Raw genomic sequence first — 16,062 nt, 5'->3', positions numbered from 1 at the left:
TTTGTTCAAAGGTCATGCATTGTGAGCATTTAAGTTGGTACCTCTCTTGTGTATTGTTTCTTTTGTAATGGTGGTGTGAGTAGTTGAATATATTTGAGATAATGGTCTTTTAAATTAAATATTTGAGATTCCTAAGATGCAATAGTTTCCACCGCTTTCCTTTGTCTTTTATATATGTAAATACTTGGTCATGGCATGTGCTATGCGACTCAGACTCGTGTGCGAGTTTGCTTATGTTAGCTTTGTTTTTGTTGGTCGAATGTGCTTTCCATAATCTGCACGAGCCATGTTACATTCCTTAAAGAAGGCATCTAGGAAAGAGAAGTATAAAATGAGTCCTCAAGTTTTATTAGGAGGTTGATTTATCTAATACGAAATTTCTTTAAAACGAAGAACTAAATGTATTTAATTAAGATTTAAATAAAATTTTAAATTTAATTTATGTTTTTATAATGTTTTTGATATTCTAAATATATTCATGATAAAAAGTTATTTTATCATTCGCACTAAATTATTATTTTTTTTAAAAATTGAGAACAGATTTCTTCACTTTTTCATCTACTCTCCAATACCATTCCTTGGAATTTCCTTCAGACTTACCGAGAAGATTGGAAGGAGAGAAAAAAATAATGGTTTTTATTTATTTATTTATAAAAAGCAATGAAAAAATGTTTATGATTAAATAATGACGAGGGATCAAACTGCTCTTTAACACTTGATTTTATTTTTATCTATCAACTTTTGGTAATAAATAAAAATTAATTCTTTTTTATATTTCTTAAAAACGCAGCATGATTCTTAAATATTTCTAAAACTCATGAATCTTAATAAAAATGTTTTTTCTTATGTTTAAATGAATTTCATTTTTTATTTTCTTTAAATTAAATTCTATTATATTCACCTAAAGTATATAATTAATCGTGATTCTAACTATTTCTTTAAAAAACCACAATTCTTAACAAAATATAGTATCTTTTAATTTTTAAACAAATTTCATTTTTCCTGATTTTCTTTAAATTAGATTATAATATATTCACTTAAAATAATAATGAAACTGATATATTTTAAACTATAGTACAAAATATCACTTAAAATGTGTATAAAAAATAAGAAAATTGAGAGTTCAATGATAGTACACTGCCAATGAAAAAATATTACATATCCATTCAATCAAGATATTTTAAAATATCAAATCATATAAAAAATTTAAAATTTAAAGGCCGACTTAGCGGGATACATGATTGTTAATTGAGAGTGTAAAAATAGTTTATATGGACACCATCCATTTTCTAAAAAATTAAACAATAAATAATGTGTGCATAATAATTTAGTTTTGAATAAAAACAAGTAAAAAATAATATGAATTCTATTAAATTAATTTAAAATAAATAATGATACTAGTACATTTTAAACTATAATACAAAATAATACCCACATGTGTATAAAAACAATAAAATTAAATAATAAATAATGAGTTTATAACAATTTAGTTTTTAATTAAAAAATTCAAACAATAATATAAAAACTTTAATAAAATATTCACTTTATATACAAATACTTTTGATTTACAACATAGTTCATTCTTTAATTTTACCCTTTTTAATATAATTTTTTAATATAATCGTATAATCTATTTAAAAAATTATCAATTTCATAGCGTACTTTAAGTGAAAAAATATCATTTATTTAAGTAAAATAAAAAATAGAAAAATTTGCTTAATATTTGCGAGGAAACAATTCTTTTTTTTACAAATCATACTTATTATTAAGAAATATTAAAATTCATGTTTTTAATAAATATTAAAAAAATCACATTTTTATTTATTACCAAAACTATATTTAGTAAAAATAACGTGAGATCTTTTAACAACCACTGGATGAAATAAAATCAAAGGTTAAATAAAAGTGTAATTATTAATGTAATTTATTTGTGTGATTTAATCCTCTTCTTGAAATATTTAATAAGGTGAAATAAGTTTGAATAATTTACTTAAACTCTAAATTTTCGTCCAATATATCTTCTTTTAACTTATTAAAAAGATTTTGTATTATAAAATACTTTTTTCCCTCTAAAAATGCTCAATTTCTTTCGCTTCGTTCTTTTCCCTCTCTCAAAATTCTCCCTCCTCACCTTATCTCTCAAGAAAGGCTCTAAGACTCAGTACATATGCTATATTTATCATAAGAAATCTACACTACTATAAATGATCCATTGCATCTCAGGGAGCAAAAAGATATAATTTTGGTTAATCATACAAGATAATAAAAGACGTTATGAGAATTCTCTATTATATCTCTCAATTTCTAAATAATCGAGAGAATAATTAAAATAGTCATAAGTTTGATATTCAACATAAGTATATTTCTATTTTCAAAACTACCATTACATATATCTCAGTTTTTTTCAAAAATAGAGAAAAACTTTTGTTTTTTAAAATACAAATTAAATAGTTCACACTGAATATTAAATGACATTGTTTCAATAAATATTAAACTATATTATTTACTTGGAATAATTAAATTATATAGAATATTAAATTCAGAATTTTTAATATTACATTGTTTTGACAAATTTTTGCCAAATTTAATTCGTCATCATTACTTTGAATAAATTCAAATTTACTAAATACTTTTCAAGTTGAATGGTTTGAACGCTTTCAATTTCTGATATTACATGAAAAAAAGAAGATTAAATACATAACATAAAATTCAAGTAAAAAGATAAGATATTATGTAAGAACGCTAACCTTGTAATAATTTTTTTTCTTCTTCACTTCCAATCGATCCCAGAGATCTGTTCCAACCTTTTATTATTCATGGAAAACACTTTCATTATAAATATTTGAGTTTCACAAGATAGCGTCTGATCTCACCTGATCAGGAGGGCCTTCCAAGGTCTTGGTGAATGGGCCGGATAATGAAATGAGAGGGGGGTGTACCTGCAAGGTGCTCCAATGCTTAAGTCAGAAAAGGTACAGAATGAGGTTATCAGAGTGTGAGTTAGAATACCTGCCCCTTTGCCATGAAAGGGGTATTTATATTGAGCCCCCAGCGCTGGGCCAAGGCTCCTAATGGGCTGGATTAGCTAGGCCCAAGGAGGAGCTGCCAGGGGACGCGTAAGAAGCGTTAAGACCTAGACCAAGGTCTGCCCCCTGGTCCAACTGCCCCTATCCCTAAGGAGACAATATAGGGGAGTTGGGTGACGTGGTGAGTGAGATGCCGTTATGGCTCTGCCCGACACAACTTAGGTGCCCGCGGCGTGGGTTGACGATGAGTGGATGGAGATCATATGAGGAGGACCCGCTCGTTGTCCGACACGTATTTAAGGGGCCGGGGAGACATTCTCCGGGCGGACGGTCGTTCACCTGACGTGTCCCCGTGGTCGCTTGGATACGGTCGTTTGGACGTGGGCTTGGCGAGCATTGGGCCGCGCCGTGCTAAGCGTCGTGGCCCAGTCCAGAACAAGAGCCCCCCAAGTCGAGTCTCTGAGCCAGAGAGATGACTTATGTTTCAACTAAGGGTTCCCCGAGACGATGGGGAAGCTTGATCGTTAGACAGGTGAGGTCGTAACAGACCTACTCATGACTGACATTTCTCCGGGATGTCGGGGATGGAGGTGATCGGTTGATCTGCTCCTTCCTTGTAGTAAACGTGGGTATGGCGCGGGGAGGAGGCGTCTTGGTGAGTCGAGGAGACGGACAGGTGCTCGGGTCGTTTCAGCTTCTTATCTTTGACAGACGTGTCTCACGATTAGTGGCGTCGCTTCGTTTCGCGCGCAAAGACGGCGTAGGCAGGCTAGGCAATGATGACCTAGCGTGTTGGTCCACGTGCCAAGCCCTATAAAAAGGGGTTGAGTAACTTCATTTCTACCTTTTTTTTCTCGCTCATACGTTCACCGGAGATCTCCACCTTCTCTCTCGTTTGCTTGCTCAACCGTCTGGACCGCCGTCTCCGCCCGTCCTCCTATCTGAACCACCGTCTTCTGCTCGGACACCACCGTACCCTTTCAACTTAACTATGTCAGGTACGATTTTCCACTGTGACCCATTCTTTTTCCTTGTTGTTTTCTGTCAAACGCATGATAATGTTGTAGAAATGTGGTTAGGTTTAACTTGGGAACAGTGTAGTGGACTGTAGGTGTATATTAGGTGGTAGAAAATAGGGTTGGGATCCTACTGTACCGGGCATAAACTTCATATGCTGGGCAATACTTGCATAGGCTGTATGAAGTTTATGCCCGGTCTCCATAGAGTGCGCGCGCCACCGAGTTGAGCACGGTTAGTGTCCGTCGCCGCTACGCCCTTTCACTTGACCTGCGGTGGAAGGGTGGATTTGATATGACGTCGAATTCACTCTTTCTGTCTGCGTTTCAGGTGCTACCGGGCGCTTACGACCGAGGAAGGAAGATTCTGGGTCCTCCACCGAAGACGCGACAATCGCTCGTCTCCCTGTCGGGGATGGGAGTGTCCGGGATGGTACCGAACACGCCTCCTCTTCCGGGCAGGTCGACTTCTCATGGGTTGCGGACGAGCCCTTGGAGGAGGAATCCGACTTCTGTGACGAGGCCATCACTGCTCACGCTATGGTCGAGACCATAAGCCGGGAGGATCCACCAAACTGGTATTGCTGCGCCCCCAAGGAAGAAGACCGCATTTGTCATCATTTCCCGGGGAAGCAGTTCACCATGTATGAATTTGCTTTTCGTGAGGCGGGGATCAGACTGCCCTTCAACTCCTTCCAGATGTCGGTCTTCAAGTGGCTCCGGCTGGCGCCGTCCCAACTACATCCTAATGCCCTCGCATTTATGCGGGCATTCGAGTTAGTTTGCCAGTTCCTCGGCATTGGTTGTACCCGGGCTCTCTTCTTCCACGTCTTCCATCTCCAGAGGTCCGGTTCCCGTGGTCGCCACAGTTGGGTTTCTTTCAAGCAGCCCGTGCGTCTGTTCAAGACGTACGAGGATTCTGTTCGCCATTTCAAAAGCCGGTGGTACGTGGTGATGCCGATTACCCGGGCTGCCCTTCACTCTCTATACTACTATCAACGGGAACCCAACGGGGAGGAGACGCTGATGTCGAAGATACCGCTGAGGTGGCAGCGTGATCATTTCGATCTCTCCACGGCGCATTACCGGGTCAAGTACGCGATGCTCGGCGAGGAGGATAGGCTCGCGTACAAGAAGCTTGTCGATTACGTGCAGAGCTTCAGCTTGGCGTTCTGGGCGAATCGACAGGGCGTGCCCTACCTGGATGAGGCCGGGGAGCTAATCACCGAGACGCGTTATATCAATACGAAGGCTCTGCTCGAGTGTGATACCGAGGAGGAAGCTCTGGCGTTATTGAGTAGGCAGACTTTGTTTAGCTTTTTATTTCTGTTTATGACTTCGGTCGCTAATGTTTGTGTGTAATTCACTTGCAGGTGCCATGCCCAATGCTCGTGATCGGGTGCTGAAGCTAGCGAATCAGGTCGGCGCTCCTGACCGGGTGCCCAAGAAGAAGAAGAAAGCTGTGGCCCGTGTCTTGGAGACTGCTGGCGATGCCGGGGTCGGTCCCTCGCAGGCGGCGAGCGTGATTCCTTCCTCTCCTCCTCGATCTAACCCGATCACCATTCCTGATAGCAGTCCGTCGCCAGCGGCTTCTCCCCTCCATAAACGGAAGCGTCCGGCTGGGGCCCTTACCAGGTCGTCTCCAGGAGGTTCGCATGGACCGGGCAGCTATCTTCTGCCTCCCTGCTATGTGGAACGGTCGTTCTTCAAGGCCGAGGAGTCGATTGCTGTGCCTGCGCCTGAGGCCAAGGCTATTCTGGACCAGGATGTTGCTGCCCGGAGGAAAGATCTGGCCAGGGATATTGCTGCCGTCATCCGGGTGATGGAGACGGCCATGGTTCTGACCGACACTTCGGTCTCCACCGCCTCGCTGGAGGAAGCCCTTATGCAGGTTCGGACAGAGAAGGAAAGACTATCTCAAGATCTGTCGGACTACAAAGAAGAGCATCAGCTGCAGGAAGGGCTGCGCCAGAAGCTGGAGGAGGTGGAAAGGGAGAGGGACCAGTTGAAGGCTGCTAAGGCGAGCCTGGAAGAGCAGGTGGTCGACCATCAGAAGCTGACCGAGGACAACGCCTACCTACGGGCTCAGGTTGAGTCTCTCGAGGGAAAGGTCCGTCCTCTGGCAGATGAGACCGAGGAGGAACGCGCCTTTGGCTCGCGCGGTGAGCTGCTAGGGCATATTCGGACTCTCAACCAAGATCTTGTGGCCTGCTTCAAAGAGGGTTTCGACAATGCTGTCGAGCAGCTCGGGCTTCTGAACCCTGAGTTGGTGACGGAAGGGTCGGCCTATAACTGCTGCGTCCGGGATGGTGAGATCATCTGCCCGTTTGAAGTGGAGGAGGAGCTGGGGGGAGAAGAAGAAGAAGAGGATGAAGAGGAGCTCCGAGCGGAGTCTTAGTTTATATGCTTTTCTTATCATGGCCTGCGTGCCTTATGTATTTTGGCCTTCGGGCGTTGTAATATGGCCTTCGGGCGTATTTGGCTTCGGCCGCTTTTGTCGTTTCTAATGTATGAATATTTTTGTTACCGTTCATTGTGCTCGTTTGTGTTTGATACTTGTTTGCATGAATTCGTACTCTGCTCGACTTTGTTAATCTCCTCGGTTTAGGGAACCGACGAAGTGTCGGGCTTTGTGCCCGTGGGTATCGAAGCCCGGGTCCGTTGTTCGAACCCTGGTCCCGAGGCTTGGGTCCTCCCATCGCGAGCTGGGTGCCCTGCCAGTCTTGGTACTTCGACGTTGGGTCTTGGTCAAGATCCCAACCGTCGGGGAGGGTTGTGTTTGTTATGTGACCCCGGATCGTTCCCGGGTCTCGTGGTTCCTCCCTGGGGTTTTGGGGACGAAGAGCGTGGCCGTACCTGCCACGTCTCCCCGTGGCGTACTTAGCTGTAATATTGTCTAAGTTTTTCTGCGTTCCATGGTCGAGCGAGTTGTTCTCCTTGTAGGTTTTCTAGGTAATAGGCCCCGTTGCTCGTTTTGTCGCGGACGCGGTAAGGGCCTTCCCAGTTGGCCGCCAGTTTGCCCTCTCTCGGGTTTTTCTGGTTTCTTCTGAGGACCAGGGTGCCGACCTGGAACTCTCTTTTTATGACTTTCGCGTCATGGCGTAGTGCTATTTTTTGTTTGAGGGTTGTTTCCCGGAGAGCTGCTTCGGAACGTATCTCATCGACTAGGTCGAGCTCGGCTCTAAGGGTCTCATCGTTCATTTCCTCGTCTAGGGGCTCCTCCGTCCTCCTCGTTGGCGTCCGTATCTCCACCGGGATGACTGCCTCGGTGCCGTAAGTTAGTCGGAACGGGGTTTCCCCGGTGGTAGAATGTGGTGTCGTGCGGTAGGCCCATAGGACGCTATGTAGCTCCTCGACCCATGCCCTCTTTGCCTCGCCGAGTCTGCGTTTGAGGCCACGTAAGATTACCCTGTTGGCCGCCTCTGCCTGCCCGTTCGTCTGCGGATGCTCGACAGACGTGAAATGTTGTGTGGTGCCCAGGCTGGCGATGAAGTCCTGGAATCCTCCGTCCGTGAATTGTGTCCCGTTGTCTGTGACAAGTGCCTGGGGTATACCGAACCGAGCGAGGATGTTGCGTTTGAAGAACCGGAGAATGTTCTGCGCGGTTATTTTAGCCAGTGCCTCCGCCTCGATCCATTTGGTGAAGTAATCCACCCCGACGATGAGGTATTTATTCTGATATGATCCGGTGACGAAGGGCCCGAGGATGTCCATGCCCCACCACGCGAAGGGCCATGGGGAAGACAGCGATTTGAGGTCGTTCGGGGGTGCGAGGTGCATGTCGGCATGTCGTTGGCATTTGTCGCATCTTTTGACGTGCTCTTTCGAATCGTTTTGCATGGTCGGCCAGTAGTAGCCTGCTCGAAGGGCTTTTCGTGCGAGCGATCGTCCGCCGAGGTGTTGAGCGTTAATTCCCCGGTGTATTTCTCCAAGTATGTCGGGGACTTTCTCTTCCTCGACGCATTTGAGTAGTGGGATGGAGAATCCTCTCCGGTAGAGTTTGCCTTCGAGGAGTACGTACGAGCATGCGCGTCGTTTGACAGTGGTCGCCTCTTTCGGGTCAGCCGGGAGTTCGTCTCGTGTGAGGTAATTGTAGATGGGTGTCATCCAACAGTGGGCATCTCCAATAGCGTTGACCTCGAGTGGAGGCGGTAGTTTGTTGATGCTGGGCCGAGGGAGGATTTCTTGGATTACTGATTTATTCCCACCCTTTTTCCTCGTGCTGGCTAGTTTGGAGAGAACGTCTGCCCGTGTGTTGTGCTCGCGGGGTATGTGTTGAACTTCCCATTTTTCAAATCTATCAAGTTTTTCTTTGACGAGGGACAAGTACTCGAGGAGGTTGTCGTTCTTGGTTTGGTATTCTCCTCGCACTTGTGAGGCCACGAGCTGGGAGTCGGTGGATATTTTTACCTCTTTTGCTCCTAGGTCCTCGGCTAACCTCAGGCCTGCGAGGAAGGTTTCGTATTCGGCTTGGTTGTTTGATGTTGGGAACGCTAGCGCTAACGATACCTCTATCAGGATCCCTTCTTCGTTTTCGAGGATGATCCCGGCCCCGCTGCCTGATGTGCTAGAGGCGCCATCGACGAAGATCGTCCATTTGTGGGCGCTTTCTGCTGGAGTCGGGCAGTGGGTCATCTCCGCGACGAAGTCGGCCAGTGCCTGAGCTTTCAAGGCTTTTCTATTTTCGTATTGTATGTCGAATTCGGAGAGTTCTAGGGACCACTTGAGCATCCTCCCGGCCCTATCCGGGCGCCCGAGCAGCTGTTTGATTGGCTGGTCGGTCCTCACCTTTATCGTGTGTGCGAGGAAGTAATATCGTAGTCTCCTTGCTGTGTTGATGAGGGCCAGGGCGACCTTTTCGATTTGCTGATATCGGAGTTCGGGACCTTGGAGTGCTTTACTCGTAAAATAGATGGGTTTTTGTCCTTCGTCGGTTTCTCTTATTAGAACGGCGCTGACGGCCTCGGTTGCCACGGATAGGTATAAGTATAGGGTTTCCTTTTCTGATGGCCGTGATAAGACCGGGGGTTGGGACAGAACCTTCTTTAGATGGAGTAGCGCTTGCTCGCATTCATCGGTCCAGTCGAAGGTAGCCTCTTTGCGAAGGAGTCTGAAGAACGGCAACGCGTGCTGGGCGGACTTGGCGATGAAACGGGAGAGTGAGGCGAGCACTCCATTGAGTGACTGGATCGATTTTTTGGTTTTCGGGGTCGGAAACTCCGAGAATGCCCGGCATTTGTCGGGGTTGGCCTCGATCCCTCTTTCGGTGAGATAGAAACCGAGGAACTTGCCTGCTCGGACTCCAAACGTGCATTTTTCGGGGTTGAACCTCATTTTACACTGTCTCGCCTGCTCGAATACCTTCGTAAGGTGTCGAGCATGGGTTATCTCCTCGTGTGATTTGACGATCATGTCATCCATGTACACTTCGAGCATGTCCCCTATTTCGTCCTTGAAGACTTTGTTCATCATGCGTTGGTATGTAGCGCCAGCGTTCTTGAGCCCGAACGGCATCACGTTGTAATAGTAATTGCCCGTTGGGGTCATGAACGCTGTGTGTTTCTTGTCTGCGGGCGACATAGGGATCTGGTTGTATCCACTATATGCGTCCATGAAGGACAAGAGTTTAAAACCTGCAGAGTTGTCAACGAGCGAGTCTATATTAGGGAGGGGGAAAGCATCTTTCGGGCAAGCCCTATTAAGATCAGTATAATCAACACACATACGCCATTTTCCATTATTTTTCTTAACGAGGACTACATTAGAGAGCCAGGTTGTGTACTGGGCTTCAGAAATAAAATTTGCCTCTAAGAGGTCTTTTACAGCTCGCTCGGCAGCCTCTGCCTTTTCGGGCGATTGCTTGCGTCTACGCTGTGCTATGGGCTTGGCTGCCCGGTCTACAGCTAGCTTATGACACGCGATCTCGGGGTCCAGCCCGGGCATTTCTGCGGCATTCCACGCGAAGAGGTCGGAGTTCTCTTTGAGGCATGCTACTAGCTCTTCTCTTGTTTCCCCGGGTAGTCCCTTACCTATCTTCACCGTCCTTTCCGGATCGTCCCCAAGAGGAATGAGTTCGAACTCCCCGTCGGGGATTGGTCGGACCGGGTGTTCGAGAGAGCGTTCCTTGGGGAACCTCCCCTCTTCGGTCTCGTCCAGCCCGATGCGACAGTCGAGGTCGATGGCGTTGACTCCTCGGGCAGGATCCTCGGTCTTGAGTTTTTTGTTGTTGCAGTTGCTCTTCGTGCTGACTACGGCCTGTCCTTTTACTGCGGCGTCGTAGCATCGTCGGGCTGCTTCGATGTCACCATGGATGGTGACCACACGTCCCAATTTGGTGTAGTATTTCATCTTCAGGTGGACGGTGGATGGGACCGCGGTGAGTTCGGCCAGTGTTGGGCGTCCAAAGATGCAATTGTAGAGAGACGGACAGTCTACGACCAGGAATTGGATTTTGACTTCCCTGGCCGTTTCTTGTTCGCCGAAGGTGACGAGGAGCTCAACATATCCCCACGGTCTGGTTGTTGCTCCGTTGAATCCTTGGAGATCTGATCCGACGTAGGGGGCTAAGTTGGTCTTGTCTAGCTTCAGAGTCTTGAAGAGGTGGACGTACATGATATCCACTGAGCTGCCTTCGTCGACCAGGATGCGTCGTACGTCGAATCGGGCCATCTTTGCTCTTATCAATAGTGGGATGGCCGAGTTCGGGGATCCGCCCGGGAGTTCCTCCAGGAAGAAGGATATTGGGTTGGATTTTCCCCGGTATTTTGTCAATGTCGCTTTCTGCTCGGGGGCAGTCAGTAGGAGTTCGTCGAACTTACGTTTGACGGAGAGGGCCGCGGATTCCCCGTTAGTTCCTCCTCCTGATATCACCAGTGTGGTAGGGAAGTCTTCCCAGGGGCTGAGTGCAGTGATCTTGCCCTCGGGTAATGGTTCGGGGAGGAAGAAATCTTCCGGTCGTGACACGCAGAGGGCCACTTGATAGGGAGAGTTGTCAGGGGGTGTGTTTTCCCGGGGTCTCTTCTTCTCTGGCTCGTCGTGTCTGGGAGCTTCGTTCTTCCTCGTGTACTGCTTCAGGTGCCCTTCTTGGATTAAAATTTCAATCGCATCTTTCAGGTGGACGCAGTCTTCGGTCACGTGCCCGTGACTTCTGTGGAACCGGCAGTACTTTGATTTGTCGGTGTGGGGCTTTGGCGCAGACGGTTTTGGGAACCTGACCCTGCCCTGCTTAAATTCAGAGTTGATACATTCTGCGAGGATACGCTCTCGAGGAGCTGTCAGTAAGGTGTACTCGCTATATCTGCCCGCGGGGCCTCTTCCTTCCCGGACCTCGCGAGGTCTTTCTTCTCTTCGTTTGTCTCCGTTGCGACGGGAAATGCTCGTGTCCTCGCGTTTTGAGTGCTCGGTCTCCCCAGCGTTACGTCCGCTGCGGGCATTGTGTGCCACCTGCTTTTCCTCGTATCTGATGTAGGCCTGGGCTTTATGCAGGAGCTCGTTTAAGGTGCGGGGAGGCTCGATCCCTACGGCTCTGCTAAGTTCACTGCCGGGTAAGAGACCTCTCTCGAGGAGATACTTCTTCATGTGCTCGGTGGTATCTACCTCGACAGCTTCCTGGTTGAATCGCTCGATGTATGAGCGCAGTGTTTCATTCTTCTTCTGCACTATGGCTTCAAGGGTCGCCTCAGTCTTGGGGTGACGACGGGAAGCTGTAAAGTGCCGGGTGAACATGGACCTCATGACTCTCCATGACGTAATGGACTCAGGGGCCAAGCTTTTGTACCAGGCCATGGCCCCTTTCCTGAGGGTCGTTGAGAACAGTCGGCATTTGAGGTGCCCGGTTATATCATTGCGGTAGTCGAGCATCGCGTTGACGTTGTCGACGTGATCGTCGGGATCTGTAGTCCCGTCGTACACAGCTAGGTTTGGCGGTTTCTCCATGCCTTTGGGGAGCGGGGCTTCCATTATTGCCCGAGATAGGGGGCAATGCAAATCTTCCTCGTCGCTCCTTAAGGGAGACAGTTCGTTGTTGTCGGGGCTGTGCCCGCGCCTTGGTGATGTTCTCGCTCGACCACCGTCACGATGGGCGCGTGCCCTGCTGGCGTGGGGTTCGGGAGAGCGACGTCCTCGCTTCTTCGTTGGCTCCGAACGTTGTTGTATCCTACTCACCGGCTGGGGCCGGGCCTCTTGTCGTTCGGCTTCGAGGGCCATGATTCGTTCGTGCTGCTGGTGGAGCATAGAACCGGCCTGATTGAGGGCATTCACCATGGCAATCATTACGGCGTCTCCTTCAACGGGGACGGGAATGGGATGAAATGTCTCTGCCCCTAAATTGTGGGCGTGAGAGGCATCTCCGTTGTTTTGGGGCTCTGGAGACGGGGTGGATGGATGACCGTCCCGAACGTCCGCTTCGTGGGATGGTGGGCCGTCGTCCCTGTTGTAGTTGACGAGGGGACGGCTGTGATCGCTATGTTGTTCTCCGGCCATGTTGGAAGGACAGAAATAAATGAGCTTTTGATCCTCGTTTGATGAAGATGGGGATAGCTGGTTCCCACAGACGGCGCCACTGATCTCACCTGATCAGGAGGGCCTTCCAAGGTCTTGGTGAATGGGCCGGAGAATGAAATGAGAGGGGGGTGTACCTGCAAGATGCTCCAACGCTTAAGTCAGAAAAGGTACAGAATGAGATTATCAGAGTGTGAGTTAGAATACCTGCCCCTTTGCCATGAAAGGGGTATTTATATTGAGCCCCCAGCGCTGGGCCAAGGCTCCTAATGGGCTGGATTAGCTAGGCCCAAGGAGGAGCTGCCAGGGGACGCGTAAGAAGCGTTAAGACCTAGACCAAGGTCTGCCCCCTGGTCCAACTGCCCCTATCCCTAAGGAGACAATATAGGGGAGTTGGGTGACGTGGTGAGTGAGATGCCGTTATGGCTCTGCCCGACACAACTTAGGTGCCCGCGGCGTGGGTTGACGATGAGTGGATGGAGATCATATGAGGAGGACCCGCTCGTTGTCCGACACGTATTTAAGGGGCCGGGGAGACATTCTCCGGGCGGACGGTCGTTCACCTGACGTGTCCCCGTGGTCGCTTGGATACGGTCGTTTGGACGTGGGCTTGGCGAGCATTGGGCCGCGCCGTGCTAAGCGTCGTGGCCCAGTCCAGAACAATAACTAAAATAATATTCAAATAATTAAGAATATCTAAATTAAATAAGATAAAATACCAAGAATAAATAATATAATGCAATATAATTTATTTAAGAAAACGAATTTGAGTTGGATATCGTGACTATATTTGAAAGGGACAGAGTGATGATGATGAAATATGGTTGAAAGGAAAACTATAATGGAATGACAAAACTTAGAAGTTCGTATGGTTATAAAAAAATACGGAATTTTTTATGTGATTGAGAATGTAGATTAAATTTTGATATTGACATATTAAAAATTTTTAAAAATTAAAAAAATGGTCAATTTGATTCATTTTTTTGAACCAGACGATTTTTTAAAATCGGCTCCGGTTCTTTGGTTCGAATGGTTTTGGATGGTTCACCCAACCGGATTCATCTTCGGTTCCCGGTCCAACCGATTGAACCAGGCGGTTCGGTCCGGTTTTTAAAATATTGTGTCAAAGTATTCATATGTGATTGAGAAAAGGCACACAATAAATGATAAAAAAATCCCGGATTCGAGATAAAAATATAAAGAATTTTTTTGAGTCAAGTGATGAAGTGATTCAGGCCAAACAAAAAAATGGCAAAACTTATTAGCATGATCTATCTAATCATGACTTAGAATAGTCTAAATCATGTGATTCGAATCATACAAATATTTGATTCCGATTACATTTCTCAAACTAAAAAAAAAAACATGTTCAAGATTAAAATCGTACAAGTGCGTGATTTGAATCATATATCTCAAATCAAAACATTTGAAAACATTAAAAATCAATATTATTAAAATAATATTATAATGTTTTTTCTAGGACTACTACAAATAATACATTTTATGATAACACTTTCATTTCACTCAACATAAAATTGAGGTATAACTTCAAGACGCGCCATGACTTATTTTATTTTTTAAAAATAATATTTATTCCCTCAAATATTGAATATAATCAAGGGAAAAAATTATACATGACATGCTTCGAATCACAGCAAAAGTAGTTTAAGTGTAATTTCTTTTATTTAATTTTTTATTTGTTAATTAATTGATCTATTCTTTCGGTTTCTTTAATAACTGACGGGTTAGATTTTACTATAAAAACATTCATAAGTTAAGTTTTACCATAATCCAATCTTGTATACATCATTCTTTGGGATGAACTGCAAACCTGAAAACAATCTTCAAGATTTTATGTTGTATGTTATTCTTCTCACACCAACCTTGAACAAAACATTCTTTCAGCTTTTGCAATTCATCTCACATAATGTTGTTGTTGTTGTTTTCACCTCTCTTACCATGTCATTGTTATATTTTGGGATAATCTTCCTATGTTGTCAATCAAAGAAATACTTCATAATTTATTGTTTTTCTCGGTTGATAATATTGAATAATTTATTTCTAAACATAGTGTATATCGCACACAAAGAAAATAGTGAATGATAAAAAAATTGAAAGAAAAAAAAAACATTACATTTTACTTTAAATTTTTCACCATTCACCATTTTTTCCACAAGTAACACATTACATTGGTTTTAATATAAAACCGAGGAGAAAGTCCCTAGCTTATTTTATTTATTAATTAATATTGAAATAACATTTTCTATCGATTATAAAAAAGAACCGGTGGGTATAGTTACTCAGTTAACTCACAATGAATTTATGCCCTACGTTCATAAAGTAACAATGCCTGATATCTTATCAACGTATCAACCCACTAGAAACCATATATATCCAATAAGAACGCGAACACCGTCATTATATATCTTTGACGCTGTTCTGGACTGGGCCACGACGCTTAGCACGGCGCGGCCCAATGCTCGCCAAGCCCACGTCCAAACGACCGTATCCAAGCGACCACGGGGACACGTCAGGTGAACGACCGTCCGCCCGGAGAATGTCTCCCCGGCCCCTTAAATACGTGTCGGACAACGAGCGGGTCCTCCTCATATGATCTCCATCCACTCATCGTCAACCCACGCCGCGGGCACCTAAGTTGTGTCGGGCAGAGCCATAACGGCATCTCACTCACCACGTCACCCAACTCCCCTATATTGTCTCCTTAGGGATAGGGGCAGTTGGACCAGGGGGCAGACCTTGGTCTAGGTCTTAACGCTTCTTACGCGTCCCCTGGCAGCTCCTCCTTGGGCCTAGCTAATCCAGCCCATTAGGAGCCTTGGCCCAGCGCTGGGGGCTCAATATAAATACCCCTTTCATGGCAAAGGGGCAGGTATTCTAACTCACACTCTGATAATCTCATTCTGTACCTTTTCTGACTTAAGCGTTGGAGCATCTTGCAGGTACACCCCCCTCTCATTTCATTCTCCGGCCCATTCACCAAGACCTTGGAAGGCCCTCCTGATCAGGTGAGATCAGTTATTATATTCTATTATTTTAATTTTGATTTGAATTCATTTAACTTAGTTTATCGTACTTCTTTAATTTGATCAAATTATTCTTAAATGAATGTTGAAATGAAGTGTAGAACTATGTTATCTTATTATATGTATTATCGATATTGGTGTATTAAATTTGTAATAAATTTTTGAAATAATTATTTTATTAAGTTGTGAACATATGATCATGTGTGACATATTTATGAAATTTAATTTTATATTATTAGTTTATTTAATAAACGGTTCAACCATAGGTTTTAACCGGTTGAACTAATTGAACCTTAAACCGCAAGTTTCACTGATTCAATCTCCGGTCCGGTTTTTAAAACATTGCTTTGACGTGACATTTATTTCATAAGTTTTTTTAAAAATTTATTTCATCCTAAAACACTAAAATTTCATCTTGGGCATGAAAGCTTTAAACTCAAAAAGAGTGTGAGTTTGTTGTGAGAACTATGTAACGCC

General features: G+C 45.1%; 1 protein-coding gene across 1 annotated transcript; it reads right to left on the bottom strand.

Moving 5' to 3' along the window:
* Positions 1–6,922: 6,922 nt before the first annotated feature.
* On the bottom strand, positions 6,923–12,523 carry LOC127136634 (uncharacterized). Its single transcript, XM_051063170.1, has 2 exons — positions 8,064–12,523; positions 6,923–7,424 (listed from the first exon to the last, which is right to left on the bottom strand). The coding sequence occupies exons 1-2, from the start codon at positions 12,521–12,523 to the stop codon at positions 6,923–6,925; spliced, it is 4,962 nt and encodes a 1,653-aa protein (XP_050919127.1).
* Positions 12,524–16,062: the final 3,539 nt, after the last annotated feature.

Source organism: Lathyrus oleraceus, chromosome 4, assembly GCF_024323335.1.
Source record: "Lathyrus oleraceus cultivar Zhongwan6 chromosome 4, CAAS_Psat_ZW6_1.0, whole genome shotgun sequence".
NCBI lineage: Eukaryota > Viridiplantae > Streptophyta > Magnoliopsida > Fabales > Fabaceae > Lathyrus > Lathyrus oleraceus.
This window is presented reverse-complemented; position numbering and strand designations above follow the sequence as displayed.

Excerpts from the sequence above, each read along its gene's own strand:
- LOC127136634 (XM_051063170.1), bottom strand. The coding sequence starts at position 12,523 with ATGGCCGGAGAACAACATAGCGATCACAGCCGTCCCCTCGTCAACTAC. Across the intron at positions 7,425-8,063 it reads GTCAAACGACGCGCATGCTC|ACTCGGCGAGGCAAAGAGGG; the intron begins GTACGTACTCCT and ends CCTCAAACGCAG.